Genomic DNA, 20,566 nt, shown 5'->3' with positions numbered 1-20,566 from the left:
ACCCATAGCGACCCTGTACAGGGTTTCCGATGCTGTAAATCTTCATGGGAGCAGAACGCCTCATCTTTCTCCCGCGGAGCAGCTGGTAGTTTCGAACTGCTGGCCTTAAGGTTTGCAGCCCGATTCGTAACCACTACGCTACCAGAGTTCTTTAAAATTAAAACATAATGCTCAGTGCAGATCTACTTTACTAACGAAGAGAAACTATGTTTTGGTTCCAAGACGACTTCAGGGGATAGTTTGAGTTTAAGGTTAAAAGTTTGAAGGTTTTCTCAGAATCTTTGGTCAAAACATTCAATAACGGTCACGGGACACCATCTAGTTCTTCTGGTCTCATGGAAAAAGGGGCAGCTGTTCATGCACTGGGTTTCTTCCTTGGATTCCTGACTCTCCTTCCGCTGTCGTTTCAGGTGAATAAACACCAATTGTTGTACCTGGGTCTGCTACCACTCTTGACCCCCAAGCTTACCCCCTGTTTTCCACACAGCAGTCCAAAGACTCTTCCAAAAGGAAAGTCAGGTTATACCAATACCCTGCTTGAAACCATACAGTGACGTTCCACTTTCTGTTGGTCAGTTTTTACTCATGATGTCTCCACATGTGTGTCAGAATAGAACGACTCCATAGGATTTTCAATGGCTGATTTTTTCACAAGTAAATCACCAGGACTTTCTTCCAAAGTGCCTCTGGGAAAACTTGAGCCACCAACTTTTCAGCCAGTAGCCAAATGCACCAACTGTTTACGCTACCCATCAGCTAGACCCAGTTCACTAGACGCTGTCCAGTTGATTCTGACTCATAGCACCTCCATGTGCATCAGAGGAGAAGATTTCAATGACTGGTATTTTCTGCAGTAGATTGCCAAGCTTTTCTTCCGGGTGTCTACAATCTTTCAGTTTGTAGGCAAATGCCTAATTGTTGTGCCACTTAGGGAAAAGCCAACTTCAGGCACTCCTGGGTTCTGACTCCCCATTAGTGGGGTGCAGGGGTGCAGACTATACTAGGTGGCACTGTCAGAAGGGGTGCACTCCCTTCCCTGGGCCACCATGTATTCTTCATTCCACAAATATTTACTGAGCACCCTCAGTGCCAAGGACTCGTCTAGCTGCTGCAGATACACCAGGAAACAAAACAGACAAAAGCCCCCGCTCACACAGAGCGCAGGTAGACCATAAAGAAAATTAATTATCAAAACGGAGCATGACTTAAATGGGGAGATAAGGAACAAGAGACAGGGAGAGTATGACTTAAAATAACATAGTCCCAGCTACCATTACTGACTGTTTTTGATCAAAGATTCCATAGAAAAATGTTGATCTAAAGGGGGCAAAATGCAGAATGGAATTTCAAATGCTCATGGAATCTGAACTTTCTGGAGCCATAGGGCTGGATGAACCCCCCAAAACTACTAACCTGAGATCATCTCTAAACTGTTAATCTGAACTTTCTGGATCCATGGGGGCTGGATGAACCCCCCCAAAACTACTAACCTGAGATCATCTTTAAAATGTTAACAAAAAAATCCCTTGTAGTCTCCTTTAACTCAAACAACAGTTTTGCATAACTGGTCAGAAGGTCTGTCTTTAGCATTATGGGAGTCCTGGCTCAGGGCTGTACAGTAAGCACTGGAATGCTAACCTCAAGGTCAGCGGTTCAAACCCACCAGCTGCTCTTTGGAAAGCCTATACAAGGTTGCTATAAGTTGGAACCAATTCAACAGCATTTAACAATAACATCCAGGATCAAACCGACAACAGCAATCTAAAGGGTTATACAGGAACCTTACAGGGCAGTGAGTTGATGTGATTAGGGGAGGGACAATCCAGAAAAGGAGCGGGGGGTGGGGGAGGACGGCTGCACAACTCAAAGAATGGAATCAGCGTCCCTGGAATCGCCCATGTAGAAACTCTTGAATTGGTGCATACTTATGCAGTGTGTGTTCTTAACAACAGCAGCAGCAAAATAAATTATGGGGGAGGGAAAGGGGATCAAGGAAGGCCTCACTGAGAACGTATTTGAGCAAACGCCGGAAGGAAGTGAAGGGGGCCATGTAGCAATTCAAGGAAGAGTGTTTAGGCAGAAGGAATAGCCAATACAAAGGTTCAGAGGTAGGAGTGGGTCTGGTATGCTCAAGGAATCCTAAGGAGGCTCAATGTGCCCATAGGAGGTAAGCCAGGGGGAAAGAGGTGGGAGATGTCATGAGACATGGTGGAAGCTTCAGATTCCCTGAAGATTTCTGTTCCAATGTCTCTTCCTCAAAAAGGCTTCCTTCTGTTATTCTATATTACAACAACATCTTTCATCTACTAGAGTTTGGAACAATCGTAACTGCTTAATGGTTTGTTTATTGCCTGTCTCCCTAGACAGGCTGTCCAATATCCACACCACCCTTCTTCCTGCGTAAGAAAACCTCAAATCTTTTCTGGCACCTATTGCCAGACCTGGTGGTGCAAATGATGAACACGAACTGCTGCTACCTGAAAGTCTGGAGGTTCAGGTCCACCCAGAGGCACCTCAGAAGGAAGACTTGTCAATCTGCTTCCAAAAAACCAGCCATGAAAAGTTCTATGGAGCACAGTTCTACTCTGACACACAAAGGGTTACCATGAGTTTGAATCAATTTGAGGGCAAGTGGTACTAAAAGACTTAAGTTTATCAGCCTTCCTTGCAGCTAGGTGTGGTCAGGTGATGAGGGCCCGTCCAGGTGCATGCATGGAAGTGTTTTCGTTGTATGCTATTTCTAGAAAACACCACTAGAGGGAACCCAAGAAGCAGTAAGATGCCCTCTTTTGCCTTTTTGCCTTTCTACCCTTTCTTGTCTCTGCTACCAGGAATGTTGATGCAATAGCTAGTGCTCCAGCAGCCACTTTGGACTATAAGGTGGTCTCCTGGATGGAAGCAAAGAGAGAATGGTGGGGCTAACGAGGAGAAGGATCCTAAGTCTTCACAACATGCATAGAACATCCTATTCTAGACATCTTCCTCATGAGAGAGATGTAAGCATTTATCTTGTCCAAGCAACTACTAGGGTCCTGGTGTGGCGCTGCAGGATAATGCGCTGGGCTGCAAGATCAGTTTGAGCCACAAGGTCGATGGTTCAAACCCACCAGTCGCTCTTCAGAAGCCTTATACAGGGTCCCTATGAGTCAGGACCCACTTGACGGCACTAAACAATGACAACAACAAAGCAACTATTATTTGGGAGTTCCTATTACATATAACCCATGGAATCCTGGTGTGGCGCTGTGGGTTAATGTGCCGGACTGCATGGTCAGTTTGAGCTGCAAGGTCAGTGGTTTAAACCCACCAGCCTCTCCTTGGAAACCCTATTCAGGGTCGCTGTGAGTCCGAACTGACTCGATGGCATGTCACAACATTACATACAACCCGGTTCTGCTCCACTTATCAACCAAAATGTAAATTCTCTAAGGGACGTGACCGTGTTTGACGGGCTCCCTCTTACACTCCTCATGCCCAGAGCCCAGCAGTAGGTCCAACACATACATAGTACATGCTCAGTAAACAGCTCAGTAAACATCTGTACTACCCCGAGATCAGAGGAACTAGATGGTGCTCTCTTACTGCTACTCAGCAAGACCGCAATGGGTGGGTCCTAGAGAATGGGAGAGAAATATGGAACAGAACTCGAATTTTTAAAAAGTCTAGACTGACTTACTGGGCTAATTGAGACTAGACGACTTCCCAAGATGGCCCTTGGATGCTCTTCAAACCTTGAACCAACCAAAACTATCCCCTGATGTAATTTCTTTAGCTAAATAACAGATTGGTACTGCACTCCTTTAAATAATCACCTATATGAGATTAAATAGTCAACAATGACTTTAAAGCAAAGATGAGAAGCTAAAGAGGCAGGGAAACTATTTGAATGGAAATGGAACAACCATTATGGATATCAAGAGAATGCTCACACACTGTGAAGAATGTAATCAATGCCACTGAACAACTTAGGTAGAAATGGTTGAATGGGAATCGAATGTGCTATGAAAACCTGCATGGAGAACACAAAATTATTGTTTTAAATAAATAATTGTAGAATGAAGGACTGACTGGTGTTATCATAAGACATCCCAGCAAGATGGAGGAAGACTCTGAGGGCAAAAACCAATATCCCTGTGAGGTAGCCTCAAGAACCCCCATTTTGACTAAATTTCCCCATTCTGTTATTCTATGAGTGTGAGTCTCAGCCTATTCAACTCCCCTCGATTTTTCTAATTTTATTATTATTATTACTTAATCTTCTCCTTCGTCCTACACCTCACGGTAACAGGGGAGGGGCCAAATACCCTGTCTGGCTTTTGGTCCTGTCCCTATAGCTGGTAAAGACTTGCATTCAGGGGCTTATGAATTCTCTTTGAAGATGAGAGGACTGTAAGACAGAAAAGAATTTGTCACTCAAGTGAGTGGACACCTGAACAGAAGGTGTGCTCTGGCTCCTGAGGTCTTTCACTTTGGCTGGCCAACCAGATAGCCAGGGTCACCTCCCTTTGGGCCACTGGACTCCACTTGGAAACATCAAGTCTTTTTTTTTCCCCCAGCAAGTTGTTCCTAAGCCACGGTAGGGACTGCTTGGAAGCAATGTGAGCAACGACTTATTTGTGTAAAACCTGTGAGAGTGTGCACTACAGATTAGTAAGTACGTACAAGTAAGCCCCTGTTTATCTTGCTTCCTGGGTACCCCTTCACTGTCGGGGTTTGTAAATTTGAAAAGAGGCTTTGATTGAGTCTGTGGGAAGGTGGTGTGGGGTTGGGAGAGTGACAGACGCCAGCCAGACTGAGAAGCAAAACCTTCAATGTGATGACCACATGTGCACTAGCTCACTATAGATTAGTAAGGAAGCCTGGGCTTACTTGGTACTCTGACACCATGTTGTATCAGGAAGCAGAGCCCCCCAAGAAATAGAAGCAGCCTATGGAGGGAAAAGAATGAGGAGTGGAAAGGGAAGGGAAATATCTATGTGAGACCCTTTGCCAACCGCTTGATGACACTGTTCTTGAGCCCTGGTGGCTCTCGGCTGTAAACGGAAAGGTTAACAGTTCGAATCCACCCAGAGATGCCTACAGAAGAAAAAGTTGGCAATCTGCTTCTGTAAAGATGGCAGCCAAAGAAAACCCTATGGAGTGGTTCTACTACGTCCACAGGGTCACTGTGAGTCAGAATCCACACGGCAGCACTTACCACAGTAGTGCTTAGGAGGCGGGCTGCTAACCTCAAAGTCAGTAGTTGGAAACTACCAGAGGTTCCAGGGGAGAAACATGAGGCTTTCTGGGACCGTAAAGATTTACAGCCTCAGAAACCCCATATAGGGTCGCTATGAGTCAGAACAGACTCGATGGCACTTAACAACACCGTCACTACCACCAACAAACAATTCTAATGACGATGACAGATGCCATCGCAGATCAGAGAGAAGGGCCCTACGTGAGCCAGGGAGTAGAAGATGAACAAGGCTTTGGAGGAGAGAGATCTGAGAGATCAGAAAGTCCTACGATCCCATGACAAATGTAAGGAGAGGGGTACAAAGAGTTAGTGAGAAAGGACTCAGGACTGCTGAGGGCTGGAAAGGGAAACTACATCCAGGCTGGGGGAAGAGAGCAGAGGGAAGGCTGATGCTGAAAAGGGAAAGACCAACTGAAGGGTACACAGGAAGTGGGGGCTGGGGTGCTCAGACAGGTGATGGGGGTCACGGTGACATGAGGGGTCACGGTGACAGGAGGGATCACAGTGACGGGAAGGGTCACGGTGACAGGGGAGGGGTCATGGTGACAGGAGAGGTCATATGATGGAAGGGGTCACAGTGACAGGGAGGGATTAGGGTGGCAGGAAGGGTCAGAGCGACAAGGACTGGGTTAGGGTGACAGGGGAGTGGTTGGTGGTTGAAAGGGTGTAGAGGGATAGCGGAAGGGTCACATTAGCCGACTAACAGAAGAGGCTTCCAAGTCCAAGAGGAGTCAAAAGTGGGCTAGCATGACATCGGAGGAGACAGACGGGCAGACATGATGTGGGTCTGACAGCGAAGACAGGCACTGCCCAAGGAGCAGATTGATTTAAGACCTGACAGACCAGTCAACAAACCAAGATCAGCAGCTCCCGCCCAGAGAGGGAAGCCAATCAGCGTGCGCCAGAGGTCAGTGACGTCACCGGCTGCCGGGCAGACTCCTGAGCAGTGGGTCGCCAGTAGCCTCATGGGTCTGAAGCCTGAAAGTCAAGGTGTACAGCCCGCCTTGGGAGCCAGGGTGGGGGTGGGGGTGGGGAGGCACGGGCTGGGGAATGGAGAGAGAGTCGAAGGGAGACGGATAGAGGCACAGAGGGACAAAAACAGAGATGGAAAAAGAGAGACAGACAGAGACAGATAAGGGGAAAGAGACAGGGGGATAGAGAGCTGGGGAGAGAGGGGGTATACAAAGATGGGAGAATACAAAGAAAGGAGACAGGAGTGGAGAGACAGAGAGACTGAGGTAGGGAGAGAGCGAGCAGTACTCAGCTACTAAATGAAAGGTGGGTGGTTCGAACCCACCCAGCGACTCCTCGGGATTAAAGACCTGGTCATCAGCTTCAATAAAGATGGAAGCCTAGTGAACCCTCTGTTGGCGCTGGTGGTGGTGGGTGGGTGGGGGGCGGGGCAGCTCTAGTCTGTCACGTGGCGTTGCCATGATTCAGAATCACATAGACAGCACCCAATAAGAGCAACAATCCAGGAAAGGTTTGGAAAACAGAAACGGATCCAGGGTCCAAATTGGCATGTGCACCCCGCCAAGCTCCCTCCGTCCCACACCCCTTGGTCCCCAAGCCAGGCCTCCTACCTCAGTGGCAAAGAAACCCTTGGGCCTGTGTTTGCCCAGGGACGCCAGGCCCCCGGGCCCAGGACTCTCGCTGGCACTGATGGTTTGCTGTGCAGCTGCCAAGATCTCGTCCAATTTGTCTGGGGGAGGTCGGAGGGGGTGGGGAGGAAAGACATTGAAATGAGTTGGCTTTGGCTAGGCATGGAGGCAGAGCGGCTGGTAACCCACAAAGCAACCCTCCTGGTATGAACCAGACAAAGGCACCCTTTCGTCAATCTCTGTGGATGAACGCCCCGGGGGCCCTGCCTGGAGACACTAGCTCCCTGCCCAGTAGGCAGGACAAAAGGAATGTCCCTGCTTGGGGCCTGAGAAGAGGACAAAGGAGGGTGAATAGGGATGCTGGGGGAGGAGTGAGAATAAACTGTGATGAGGGGGAAGAGGCTGAAGGGTAGAGGAGGCTCAGAGGGGATGGAGTCAGCATGGATTATGAAGGTGGTCAGCACGGAGATGGTCGAGGATAGGCAGCAGAGAAGAGGGGTGAGGGATGGAGTGGCGCATGGGGTCCCACCGGGAGCCTGAGCAGCCCGGGGAGTAGGGCCGGGGCCGTCTTACTGAGAGCCATCTGATACACGGTCCGTTTTTTCTCCATGCTGGGCATCGGCGCAGGTTGGTGCTCGTATTCTGTGGGCAAAGGACGCGGATGAAGCCCAGGGGCGCCCCCTGGTGGCAGGACAGAGCAAGTTCGGCCAGTGGGCGTGGCCAGCGGGTGTGGCCAGCGGGCGAGTGCAAGCGCGCGAGGGGCCGGGGTCGGGGAGGGGCGGGGTCCGGATCCGGGGCCCTCCCTCCAGTACTGTGCCCACTCACCGCTCTTCTTCTTCCATGGGGAGACTAGCCCGGGGGAGAGGCAGTAGAGGAGCCAAGAGTTAGGACGTCAGGGGAGAGCGAGGGGCCCATTCTCTGGAACTCCCGCCTCCCGCAGGACCCCGGGATGGGAGCCGTCAGCAGCCCAACCCTCCTCCTGTCATGGGGGCAGGGACCTCACAAGGTCCACTCGGCTCTCTGTTGGAGGGAGGGACTCGCCTTCCTCTCAGTTGGTTGGAAGTGGGGCTGGAGGGAGTGGGTAGGCCTGGCTGAGGGAGAGATGGAGAATGGGGGTGGGGGGTGAGGTGGGACAGATGCTGATGGCCCAGAAGGAAAGGAATAGATAGAGCGATCCGCAGAGAGGGACATACACAGACCCCGAAAAAACAGAGATACAAGTGGACAGAGGAAAATCGACTATCATACACTTCTCCCTCGAGACACACACACACACACACACACACACACACACACACACACACACTCCTGAGAGAGGAGTGGGAAACAGGATGGGCACTGAGACAAGGACCCCTGATCACTAACGAACTGGGGAGACCACTGCCCAGCCCCCACCACCCCCCCTCCTTCTTCCACAACCTTTTGTCCCAGCCAAGCTCACCCATCTCCTCCAGCTCTGAGGTCATGGATTTGGAACGCAGGGAGATGGCCGGGGGTGGGAGCCGCTTTGCCTGTTGGGGTGCTGAAAGCGTTGGATGAGGGACAGCCATCAGCACTCTGGGGGAGCAGCCACCATGACCCCTCCCTCCCTCGGTGCCCTAAGGATGCTGAGCCCACCCAACCTGCTTCCACTCAGAAGGGTCAGGCACAAAGTAACCTTGTGAGGGGAGGGGTGGTTGAAAGTGGGGGCTCCTTAGGACTGGGTCTTAGACTCCTGGTGTCAGGGTTCCCAAGGGACTGGCCATGCCACTAGGTGGAGGAAGGGCACCTTTCTTGTGGACGGCCTCATCCATGTCCGGGTGCCTAGTGACCATCACCACCTTGACCATCAGAGTGTTGCCCCCCTGGCGGATCATGTTCACCACCTGCCGGTGGCCAACCTTCACCACGTTCTGTCCGTTCACCTGTGGTACCAGAGAAAGAACCAGTTGCTCGTGAGTCTGCTCCAACTCCTGACCACCTCGTGTATGTTGGAGCAGAACTGTGCTCCAGAATATTTTCAAAGTTGGCATCTTTCGGATGTAGATCACCACGCCTTTCTTCCGAGGTACCTGAGGATGGTTTCAAACTGCCAGCCTTTTTTTCCGTGAGGAGCCCAAAGCGTAACCATGTGCATCACCTAGAGATTTCCAAACCTGTGATACAGATATCCCCAAACCACACCAGACAGATAAGAAAAGGGGTGATTTCCATCCCAGCATCCCAAACAACGTGGCCTCCCACCCTGCTATTTTCACACTCTTTTACCACCTCCCCACCTCCACACCTCCACTCACCCCATGCAGGGACCCCACCTTCCTAGAACCCTACTGGCCAGTCTACGTTGGAGAAGCAGTTTGCTTCTCCAACCTAGTTGTAGAGTTCCTTGTGTCTGTTCCCTGTACTGTGTGTTGGGGGGGGACAGCTCTAGGTAACTCTTGTGAGATGCTCCAAAAGGTATTTAAATGGAATCACTGAAGAAGGCAGAGGTGAGCTGGGAGGTGGAACCTTGGGAAGCCTGGTACCAAAGGAGAACTTAGGGGTAGATCCATTTGCCTGACCCTAGGTAACTCTTGTGAGATGCTCCAAAAAGGTATTTAAATGGAATCATTGAAGAAGGCAGAGGTGAGCTGGGAGGTGGAACCTTGGGAAGCCTGGTACCAAAGGAGAACTTAGGGGTAGATCCATTTGCCTGACCCTAGGTAACTCTTGTGAGATGCTCCAAAAAGGTATTTAAATAGAATCAATGAAGAAGGCAGAGGTGAGCTGGGAGGTGGAACCTTGGGAAGCCTGGTACCAAAGGAGAACTTAGGGGTAGATCCATTTGCCTGACCCTGGCTCAGCTTATTAAGGGCCCGGGGATTGGTCTTCTGGGTCTCAGGAGACAGGGGTGTCAGAAGCTCCCAAGGAAGCCAGGTAGGCCTGTGGAAGGTGAGCTAGCGGCTGGGGCTTGGAGAGCCCCTCTGGGGGGTATTGCGTGCTATTGAGCAGATTTTGACTCAGAGGGGTCCCAGGTAAGAGTGAAAGCGCCTCATAGGATTTTCTAGGCTGCCATCTTTAGTTTGGAATCGCTATGGAAGCAGATGGCTAGGTCTCCTTCGGAGAAGCTGGGTGGGTTCGAACTGCGGACTTCTCCGTTACCAGGTAAGCACTTATCCATCGGGCCTACAGGGATCCTAATAGGTGCTGTGGCGTTCTGACTCACAGCGATGCCATGTGCCACAGTAAAACTGCCCCACAAGGTTTCCTACGTAAAATCCGTTCCGCGAGCACACTGCGGATCTTTTCAGAAGCAGAGCGACAGGCCTTTCTTGCAAGGCGCTTGTGGGTGGGTTTGAATCGCCAACCTTCCTGTTGGCACGCAGCCTAGCGCTCAACGGTTGCGCCACCGGCCCCCCCCCCCCCCCCCCCCCCCCCCCGACTCACCTCGATGAGGAAGTCTCCCATTCGTAATCCTGCTCTCCAGGCTACACCGCCCTCGTCCACCGATTCCAGATACTGCAGCGCCGGGAAGGCCGGGGTGGGGGTGAACTCTTCGATGGGGGTCTGCGCTGCAGATGGGGAGGAGCCGGCGGGGTCGGAGGGGAGGGGGTGGAGAGGCCGAGCAGGGGATGGGGCTCAGACCCAAGTCACAAGAGGCCTCACCATAGCTGCGGGACCAGCACTCCGGGGGCGGGGCGGTGGGAAGGCTGAGATCCATCCCAGGTCCCTGTACCACACCCCCACTCCCTGGGATCTGCTTTCCTTCTCCAGCCCCTCCCCGGCCGGCACTCACCCTTGGCCCCCCGGAGCACGAACCCAAACCCCTCGCTGTCCTTTTTCTGCAACAGGACTGTCTTCTCCTTGATGATGTAATCGCTGGTGGGGGAGGGGAAGGGGGAAGAGGAAGAGCCAGGGTGTTGGGGGAGGAGAAGGGATCATGAGACTCCCAGCTTGTGCCTCCTCCTCGCCCCCACCTTGCAACCAGATGACCCAGGCGAAGCCTCCATCCCTGCCCTGCTTGTGGGCTCCTTGCCACCTACTCCCTGTGCTGACAGCAACCCTGACAGGCCAACCCCTCAGAGCTCAATGTGTACTCTCCCCCACTCATCTTCTCATTCATCCCTTGGCGCATCCAGCCTCCCATCCATTCAGCAAGCAGCTACCCAGCCCACCGTGCACCCGGCACCATGCTGCATGCGGGTGTGCGGGCGAGGGGCCTCCAGGTCCAAGTCCCCAGGGCAGTCTGGCTCAAGTCCCCCATAACCACTTCCTGTCTGTAACTTTGAACCCATGACTTTCTCCAGTTGTACCTCAGTTTCCTCATCCAGAAGAAAATGATCAAACCAGTTGCCAAATCACAGAGCCCTCCCAGTGGTGTCAGAGTAGAACTGTACTCCACAGGGTTTTCTTTTGTGAATTTGGAAAGGTGTATAGAGCAAATCAGTTCTCCATTCAACAATTCACATACATTTTGTTTCAAGTCATCGATTGCAATCCCCACAAGGAAACATCACTTATCCCACTTTCTCTCTTTTCTTTCCGTAGCTTCTACCTTCTGATCGTTGTCCTTGAGCAAATGTTGTCCTTTTGATCTCAAACGGTTGATTATTCTAAAGAGTGTGTGCCTTCCTAGTGTTTTTGTTCACTGTACAGACGTCTCTATTGTTTAGCTGAAACTAAGCCACAAGGGTAAGTTCAGGTCCCAATCTAAAGAATGACTAAAAGGTTTCATCAGTTTCTATCCAAGCTGTATGCCTGGTCTTTTTTCTTTTCTTTCTTTTTTCTGCACTTGTTTTCCTCCCGTTTCCCACTTACATGTACAATCCAGCCACACTACACTCCCCAGGTTGTTACAACCATCACCTTGCCTAGTCTTATTTATTTATTTTTTTCTTATGATTTTGAATTTTGTTCATATTTTCCTCCTCCCCTATCTAGGACCGTCTAATGTGATCCCCGTTAAAGCAATCAGTAGCAATAGCTGGGCACCATCTAGTTCTTCTGGTCTCTGGGTTGTGGAGACACAGGGTTTTCGATGACTAATTTTTTGGACATTAAGTTGCCAGGACTTTCTTTTGAGACACCTCTGTGTGAATTTAATTTAAACCACCAACCTTTCAGTTAGCAGCCCAGGACTTAATAGTGGGTACTAACAAGGGATGCCTAGAACCAGGTGCAATAACAGACCCTATTTGGTGTGGGTGCTCCAAGCTGTGGTTTGCAGTCCATTGCTTATCGCATGGAGCCACTGCACTCCTATTGAGCACAACACTCAATCCTGTATTGACAGACAGGTGGTGTCTGTGCTTAAGGTCTATTGGCCAAGAATCAAACCCAAGTCTCTGATTTGGAAGGCAAGAATTCTACTAAACCGTCACTGCTCCTATCCCCCCCCCAAATCCTTCACTATATGTAAGAAGGGATTACAAAAAGTATGTGGGAAAATCCCTTATCTTTTCATTCTATTTTCCCATGAACTTTCTTGAAGCCCCCTCATATATAGGTATACTCACCCACTGCTATTGAGTTGATTCTAATTCATAGTGAGCCTATAGGAACTGCTCCATAGGATTTCTGAGACTTTATAGGACCAGAGGAGTGGCTGCTGGGTTTGAACTGATGACCTTGTGGTTTGCAGCCCAACACCTAATGCACAGTATCACCAGGGTTCCTTGTATGGATACATAGTATATTTATTTATCTTCAAGCTTATTGTAACACTGCTTAGTCTTCACTGTCTAATATGGTAAACCACTAGCTACCTGCGGTTATTTGTATTGCAATGAATTAATATTCAACATAATAGCTCAGTTCCTCTATTTCATTAGTCACATTTGAAAGTACCCAAATAGCCATGCACTGCTATTGGCTACCACACTGGATAACACCCATAGACAATGTTCTATTGCCACAGCAAGTTCTATCTCCTTCACTCAGTCAGTGGATTCTATAAAGTGTAGACCACCTGTACATATGCTAATAAAACCCCCCAAATGACTTGCCGGTTGATTCTGACTCATGGCAACCCATGTGCATCAGACTAGAACTATGTTCCACAGGGTATTCAATGGTTGGTTTTTGTCAAGTTGATTGTCAGACCTTTCTTTCGAGGTACCTCTGGGTGGATTTGAACCATCATCCTTATGGTTGTGAATCAAATGCTTAACAATTTGTACCTAGGGACACCTGTATATACCAGTGGGCTTCAAAATGTTTGTGGGAAAATTACCTTATCTTTTAATTCTATTTTTCCACAAACTTTTTGATGCCCCCTTGTATAGGCCCATCCCCAAACCTTCTAGTTGATTCTGACTCACAGTGGTCTTATAGAACCGAGTAGGACTGCCCCTTCAGGGTTTCCAAATCTGTAAAGCTTTATGGAAACAACCTACCACATCGTTCTTTCTTGTATTTGAACCATCAACCTTTCCGTTAGTAGCCCAATTCTTAACCCACGATGCCACCAGGACTCCTTATGCTAATGTGGTTGTTGTTAAGTGCTATAGAGTTGGTTCTAACTCATAGCGACCCTGTATAGAGTTTCCAAGGAGCAGCTGGTGGGTTTGAACTGACAACTTGGTGGTTATCAGTTCAGAGCTACAGTGCCACACCAGGACTCCATTATGAAAATTTGTTGGTGCTAAGTGGGTCACTATGAGTTGGAACCGACTCCACGGTACTTAACAACAATAACAAGTGCCGTTGAGTCGGTTCCGACTCATAGTGACCCTGTATAAGGTTTCTGAGGAGTGACTCGTGGGTTTGAGCCACCAACCTTGCATTTCAAAATGACCCTCTGGTCCAAACTGACCCGGTGGTCCAGTGCATTATTCTACACCGCACCAGAACTCCCATTATGCTAATTTTCTGTTGTTATTAAGTGCCGCCGAGTTGGTTCCGACCCACAGCAACCCTGTATAGCATTTCTGAGAAGCTGCTGGTGAACTTGATCCACCGACCTTGTGGTTCAAACTGACTTTGCAGTCCAGCACATTAACCCACAGTGCTACAAATAGTCCCCCATAAAACCACTGAAACCCACCAGCACGTTTAGGTAATGCTCACGTACCCAGGAAACGTCCATCAGATTAAAATGCCTTCCCTTTATCTCAAAACCCACCAAGTTGACTCCAATAGCTATCCAAGCCCCTGAAATCACCACTGTGGACCCTAGAAATACACACTTGGTCCATACTTGGAGTATCCAATTCCCCAGTATAGAAGTTCCTGAGTGGCAGAAACAGTCCTGCTAACCCAAAGGCTGGAGGTTCAAGTCCACCCAATGGAGCCTCAGAAGAAAAGCCTGGCAACTTGATTTGGAAAAGCCACCACCATGAAAACGCTATGGAGCCCAGCTCGACTCTGAACAGATGGCATCTCCATAGGTTGGAATTAACTCAATGACTGGTCACAAGCAGTATAGGTGAGGTATACCTAAACTCTGATTCCAAGTCCACTTCCTTCATAATACCCAGAGCGCCCAGGAAACACTCACAGACCTGCCCTGTTCACCACACCTTAAGCATTGGCCAGTCATGTCTGGAACCCCTTCCACCACACACCTGTAGTACTCCTCCCTGCCAATCTAGTGTATTCTGACAATGTCCAGACCCCATTGGCATAGCTTAATAATACCCATGCTGCCTCAATACCGAAAACTCAAACCCAATACCATCAAATCGATCCCAACTCATAGCAATTTGACAGAGGGTTTCCCAGACTGTAAATCTCTACTTGAGCAGACAGCCTCACCTTTTTCCCAAGGAGCAGCTGGTGGGTTTGAACTGCTGTCCTTGAGGTTAGCAGTACCACCAGGGCTCCTAAAACACTCCACGAATAGGCAAGTGTGCTCCCCGGAGCACTCCAATTACCTGCCCCCACAGATTCAGCATAACAGCCCTCCATGAATACTCCAGTATCTTTCAGCAACACCCCCACACATCCCAGTATGTTCCAATAATAACTCCCCCTCACTCGGATCTCAGTGTATTCTCATAACTCGCCCCCTGAACATTTCCCAGCACACGCCAATAATACCTAATGTGCTCCCACTGTATCTCACAGCACCACCCCTACAAGCACCTCTGTACACGCCCAGGCCCCCCACGGCTCTCATTGTAAAATTCATCCTGCTGAAAACGGCAGCCCAGGCTCACACAGCTACATACACCCATCCAAAGTTTAAACCCGTTGTGTGGCGTCAGTTTGGACTCACAAAGTAGAACTGCCCCAGGGGAATTACCAAGGCTGCAAATCTTTACAGAAGCCAAGTGCAACAACTCCAGGAGAGACAGCGGGTGGGGGGCAGTGGGGAGGGGGGTGTTGAACTGCCCACTGCTCCATTTGCAGTCAAACGCTAAACCACTGCGCCACCAGAGATCCTTAACCAAATCAAAACCTTTCCGTGAGTAGCCAAACACTACCATCAAAAGTTGATTCCGAGGCTGTACATGTTTATGGGACCAGAAAACCTCATCTTTTTCCCAAGGAGCAATTGTTGTTGTTGTTGTTATGTGCCGTGGAGTTGGTTCTGACTCATAGCGACCCTGGAAATCTTTATGGGAGCAGAAAACCTCATCTATCTCCCGTGGAACAGCTGGTAGTTTCGAGCGGCTGACCGTGAGATTAGCAGCCGGATTCGTAACCACTAGGCTACTGGAGCAACTGTTGTTGTTGTTAAGTGCCGTCGAGTCGGTTCCGACCCATAACGACCCTGTATAGGGTTTCCGAGCAGTGAATGGTGAGCTTGAACCGCTGACTTTGCAGTTCAAATGGCTTTTCAGTCTGCCACACCAGGACTCCACCAGAGCAACTAGTGGGTTTGAATTGTCTACTTAGTGGTTAGCAGTCCCGTGCCTATCCTATAGCTTCGACCACAGTGCTCCTTTTGGTTACTAAGTGCCTTTGAGTCAGTTCTGACCTATAGCAACCCTGTATATGGTTTCTGAGAAGCGGCAGATGGGCTTGAACTGCCAACTTCGTGGTTCAAACGATCTTACAGTCCACCGCACCCTCAAAATCCAAAAACCAAACGTACCATCATCAGGCCCATTCTGACTCATAGCGACACAGGACAGAATAGAAGTGTCCCAGAGTCCTGGAAGCGGACTGCCACATCTTGTCTCACGGAGAGACTTGTTGTTGTTGTTAAGTGCCGTCGAGTCGGTTCCGACCCATAGCGACCCTGAATAGGGTTTCCGAGGGTGTAAATCTTTATGGGAGCAGATTGCCTCATCTTTCTTCCGTGGAGCAACTGGTAGTTTCGAACTGCTGACCTTCCGGTTCGCAGCCCGATTCGTAACCACTACGCTACCAGAGCTCCTTAAATCGCTGACTTTTGGGCTAGCAGCCAAGCACTTAGCCACTGTATTACCCGAGCTCCTGCTCAAAGTTTGTTGTTTTGAGTTGGTCCTGACTCACAGTTTAGCATGATCCAATAAACACATCCTACCATACATGACAGGTCATGCTACCTCTGATCTTACATACAAAGCTGCTGTATAGCTGGGTGGAAGGGTGTTGGGAGAAAGACAGGGAAAAGGATGGAAGGAAATAAAGATATGGAGATGGGAGCGCGGAGAAGAAAGTCAATAAGTTTGAGCTACCTGTTTCTGACTACACCATCGATGCCACCCACCCTTGTCTCCCTCCCGTCACTTACCCCAGAAACCTCTTCCAATGCTTTCTTGCCCTTGTTATGATGGTTGGCTGACATCGGTTTCAACTCCTAGTAACCCCATGGGACAGAGGAAAACTGCTCTTTGCAGGAGTAGATCGCCCAGTCCTCCCACGGAGCTGCTGCGTGGTTTGAACTGCCAATCTTCTAGTTAGCAGTTAAAAGCTTAACTGCTTGCACCACCAGGTTTCTTCCTCACGTCCTTGATACTCCCATCCAAGTCTTCAGCCCCCTTCCCAGCAGCCCCATTTTCCTTCCTTTATGCTATAAACCCCAATCATTCCCACATCTGTCCCTTGGACTTTCTCACAACCTACATCTTCCCTACACCCCACAAACAAACACAAACAAAAAGGAGCAAACGTATTCCTGCTGTCAAATGGATTCTGACTCGTGGTGATCTCATATGATACAGAGTAGAACTGCTCCATAGGGTATTCTCAACTGTAATTTTTACAGAAGAAACTTGTCAGGCGTTTCTTCTGCAGTACTACGGGATGTGTTTGAACTTCCAACCATTAGGTTGGTTGGTATTGTTGTCAAGTGCCGTCAAGTCAGTTCCGCAGTTCCGACCCATAGCGACCCTGTATAGGATTTCCAAGGAGCGGCCGGTGAATGGAATCACCAACCTTGCAATTCAAACCAACTTTGAGGTCCAGTGTATTGTCTAATGCACACCAGGTTGGTAGCAGATTGCAAACCACTTGGGCCACCCAGGTCCCTGTCCCCATAAATAAGTCTTCCCCCAATATTCTGCCCTTAATATAAATAAGGATGAACAAAGAATATTTATGCCTTTGAATCATAACATTTGTGGAGAATATTAAAAGTACCAATAAGAAAGTATCATTCTTTTGTCAGAAGAATGAACAACTCTATCTTGGAAGCAGTATAATCAGAATGCCTCTTAGAAGTAAAAACAGTGAGACTTTATGTCATATAATTTGGATATGTTATCAGGAAGGGCCAGTCCCTGGAGAAGGAGACTGTGCTTGCTAAAGTAGAGGGCCAGTGAGAAAGAGAAATAGATGGACTGACACAGGCTGCCACAATAGTTTCAAGCAGAGCATGATTATGAGGAAGGTGCAGGACTGGACAGTGTACAGAAGACAACATTGTTCCATAGATTTCCATCTCCATGCTGCACTAAGCAGCATTTGCTACGTACTGGACAATAACTGAATCTCTTCTCAGTTAAATACTCAATGTTTTGTTTGTAAAAACAACCAATCTTTGAGGTAGGTGTCTCTACGATTTCCATTCTGATTCCTGGCAATCCAGGTGTGGCAGAGGAAAATGATATTTCCTAGGGTTTTCAGTGGCTGAATTTCCAGAAGTAGATCTATAGGTCTTTCTTACGGGGTGCCTCTGAGTTGGTTTGAACCGATGACCTTTCTGTGAGTAGCCAAACACTTAATTGTTTTTGCCACCCAGGGACAGGTGAAGTGTCACCCACCCACACACAGAAAGCGTACTCAACTTGCTCAAGGTTGTACCTGGATAATTTCAGCAATACCCTTCAATCCAAGCACCCCTATACCTCAAGTATATATGCATGTGGGCCAGATCTACTATGAGCACGGTCCTCTCTCACCTGACATTCAGATTATCCTGATGACAGACCAACAACTAATAACACATATTAAGCTATTACTGAATGCCAGTCACTTCTCCAAGCACTTTACGTTTATTTCATAATTTCCCACTCACAACAGTAACCCTGGGAGGAAACAGCTGCAACTGTGCCCATTTTACAAATGGAGGCCCAAGGAACGAATTGGCTCAAGATCACAACAGCTAGAAAAGTGTCAAAGCCAAGATTAAAACTCACCATAGGCAGCCCATGCACCCTAATTGTGTCCAAACACCCCCGCATCATCACAGCACCCCTTAGCTCCTTCACTAAATACCTTGGTCCTGTCACATTCTCCTCAAACTTCAAACTACTGTGTGGCCCCCTATGGCTTCCTGAATCTCTTCTTCCTGTACCCCACTCGTCTCTGTTCACCTCCATTCCTGAGTCCCCACATCCTCTGGAAGCTCCATGAGCCTCACTTCTGCAAGCTCTCCTCCCACCCCATGGGAACACCTCCCCACCATCTATGTAGACCTTACAGTTCCCTTGCAGTCTGGCCACATCCTCCACGTGTGTCCTGTCCTGCAATGTCCATCTATCTGCCTTCCCTTGGCCTCATTTGGCCTGTATCATCCTCATCCTTCCATACTCCATGGTGAGCCTTCAATGACCCTCAGTTTTACTCATACTCCCTGCCCACCCCCCACTATCATCCATGGAAACAGCCTCCCACTTTTGCATCCTCAATTCTCCTCCTCCTTTTACTTGCAGCTGCATTTCATTTACATTCTCAGCGTCCTCTCTCCATCAGCCCAAATCCCCACCTCCAAATCCTTTCCGACTCCCCTGCATTATCTCCCTCCCCATTTCTCTTCTGGGCATACTCTGAGCACTCCCCTCCACACCCCCACCCCCATGCATCAATATCCCCTCTCCTTTCCAGCACGGGGCCCAGCTTTCTCCTCAGTTCCCTCCTCAACCCACCTCCTTCCAACTCCGACCCCTCCAGCACTGCTCACCAGGCCCCCATTCATGCTCAGTACTGTTGTGGATTTGCCCTGCTGGAGTTCACACAATGCTGCCCCCCAAACCCCTAGAACCCAGCAACCAGTTGTTGTTCCCACACAGGGCGACTGCAACAACATCCACTCCCCCCACCCCCACTCAGAGTCCCTCTGCACCCCTAGGGTCCCATGGTCCAGAGCCCACTGCTGCACACGGCATTCCTTTGGTACTCAACCCCTCTCTGGGTGTCCCTCTGCACAGGCCCCCATGCCGAGAAGACTGCGCCCCCTCCAGAAGAAGTGGCAGCTGCAGCTACCCATGCAAAGCCCCACCGCGGCCATGGCTCCGCACACGTGCCCCTCGCATCTGGACAGGGCCAGCAGTTCATGTGCCCACACAGGCATAGATCCCCTGGGGGAAGGGAGAGGGGCACATGGGGACAGAGACCTGGAGGAACTGGTATGTGGGGGGGGGATGGTGTTGATGTGGGGGAGGGGACAAGCCTGGCTCTGGAGGGTGGGTGTTGGGAAACACAGCCGCAGTCCCTGGGACAGATCCACTCCATGACACACACACACTCACACGAGTCCCCAGACAGCCCAGCCCGCCAGCACTCCAAGTCACACACAGAACGACACTATCCAACAGGGATACACAGATGGACACAGTACAGGGGGTGAGCTGGGAGCCCACCAGCTCTCTGGGTGTGAGTGTGTGTGTGTACGTCTCTCTCTTATACACACACACTCTCACATGGCTGCAAGCAGTCACATACACACGCACATCGACATAGCCACACTGACACACGTACAGTGACACGCAGCGGTAAAAGAGGAGGGGAGGGGAGGCTGGGGGCGGGGTGTGTGTGATGGAGGGGGGGGCGATGACTGTGAATGGAGAGTGGGGTATGAATGGGATCACTTGCCAACTCAGCTAAGGGGTGTGGGGATATGGGGCACCGAGGGGCAAGGGCCAGGTTGTGGGAGCCTGAGGGGAGCTCAGTGTGGCTCACCAGGGGGAGGGCTCGCCAGAGTGGGGGCGCTAAGAGAGGCAGAAAGGGCCAGTGGGTTGTGAGCCCCCAAGTGGGGTCCATTTGGGGGGAGTGGCTCGAGGGAGGGCCTGAGGGGGTCCTGGAAGGGCCTTAAAAAAGATTACCAGGGCCAGGGATGGGGGAGGGGGAGGGGAGCGGGGCCCGGGGAGGCAGATGAAGAGATGGGTTGAAGACGGGGTCCAGAAAGCTAATAGCACTCAGAGGTTAGGGGCGAGGGACGGAGGTGGGGGCGACTTGGGGGAGGGGGAGTAGCCCCAGGAGTGGGGAATTTGCGGCGGGGGAGGGTCGTCACAGCGGGCCGGGAGCCACTGGACTGGGAGTCAGGGGGTGGCGCGCTCCGTTACCTGTAGATGTACCAGACACTGCGCCGCCGGGGCCCCAAGGCCGGCCAGCTGGAGGAGAGCGCGGGGGGCGGCTGCGGCAGGGAGCCCCCACCGGGACCGCCCCCGAGACCCCC

The 20,566-nt window shown here is 50.3% G+C and overlaps 1 protein-coding gene across 1 annotated transcript in view; it reads right to left on the bottom strand.

Annotated features, from left to right (window-relative positions):
* SHANK1 (SH3 and multiple ankyrin repeat domains 1) overlaps nt 1–20,566 on the bottom strand; it is a 75,119-nt gene that overhangs the window by 15,378 nt on the left and 39,175 nt on the right. Inside the window, exons 15-20 of the mRNA XM_006868140.1 lie at nt 10,595–10,677; nt 10,246–10,370; nt 8,609–8,744; nt 8,282–8,362; nt 7,414–7,482; nt 6,823–6,941 (exon numbers count right to left, since the gene is read on the bottom strand). Of these exons, the coding sequence (XP_006868202.1) occupies nt 6,823–6,941; nt 7,414–7,482; nt 8,282–8,362; nt 8,609–8,744; nt 10,246–10,370; nt 10,595–10,677 (613 nt within the window). The remainder of the gene's footprint in view (nt 1–6,822; nt 6,942–7,413; nt 7,483–8,281; nt 8,363–8,608; nt 8,745–10,245; nt 10,371–10,594; nt 10,678–20,566) is intronic.

This window comes from Chrysochloris asiatica, unplaced genomic scaffold (genome assembly GCF_000296735.1).
Source record: "Chrysochloris asiatica unplaced genomic scaffold, ChrAsi1.0 scaffold00116, whole genome shotgun sequence".
NCBI classification, from domain to species: Eukaryota; Metazoa; Chordata; class Mammalia; order Afrosoricida; family Chrysochloridae; genus Chrysochloris; species Chrysochloris asiatica.
Note: the sequence above shows the minus strand (reverse complement) of the source record. Positions and strands in the feature narration are given on the sequence as shown.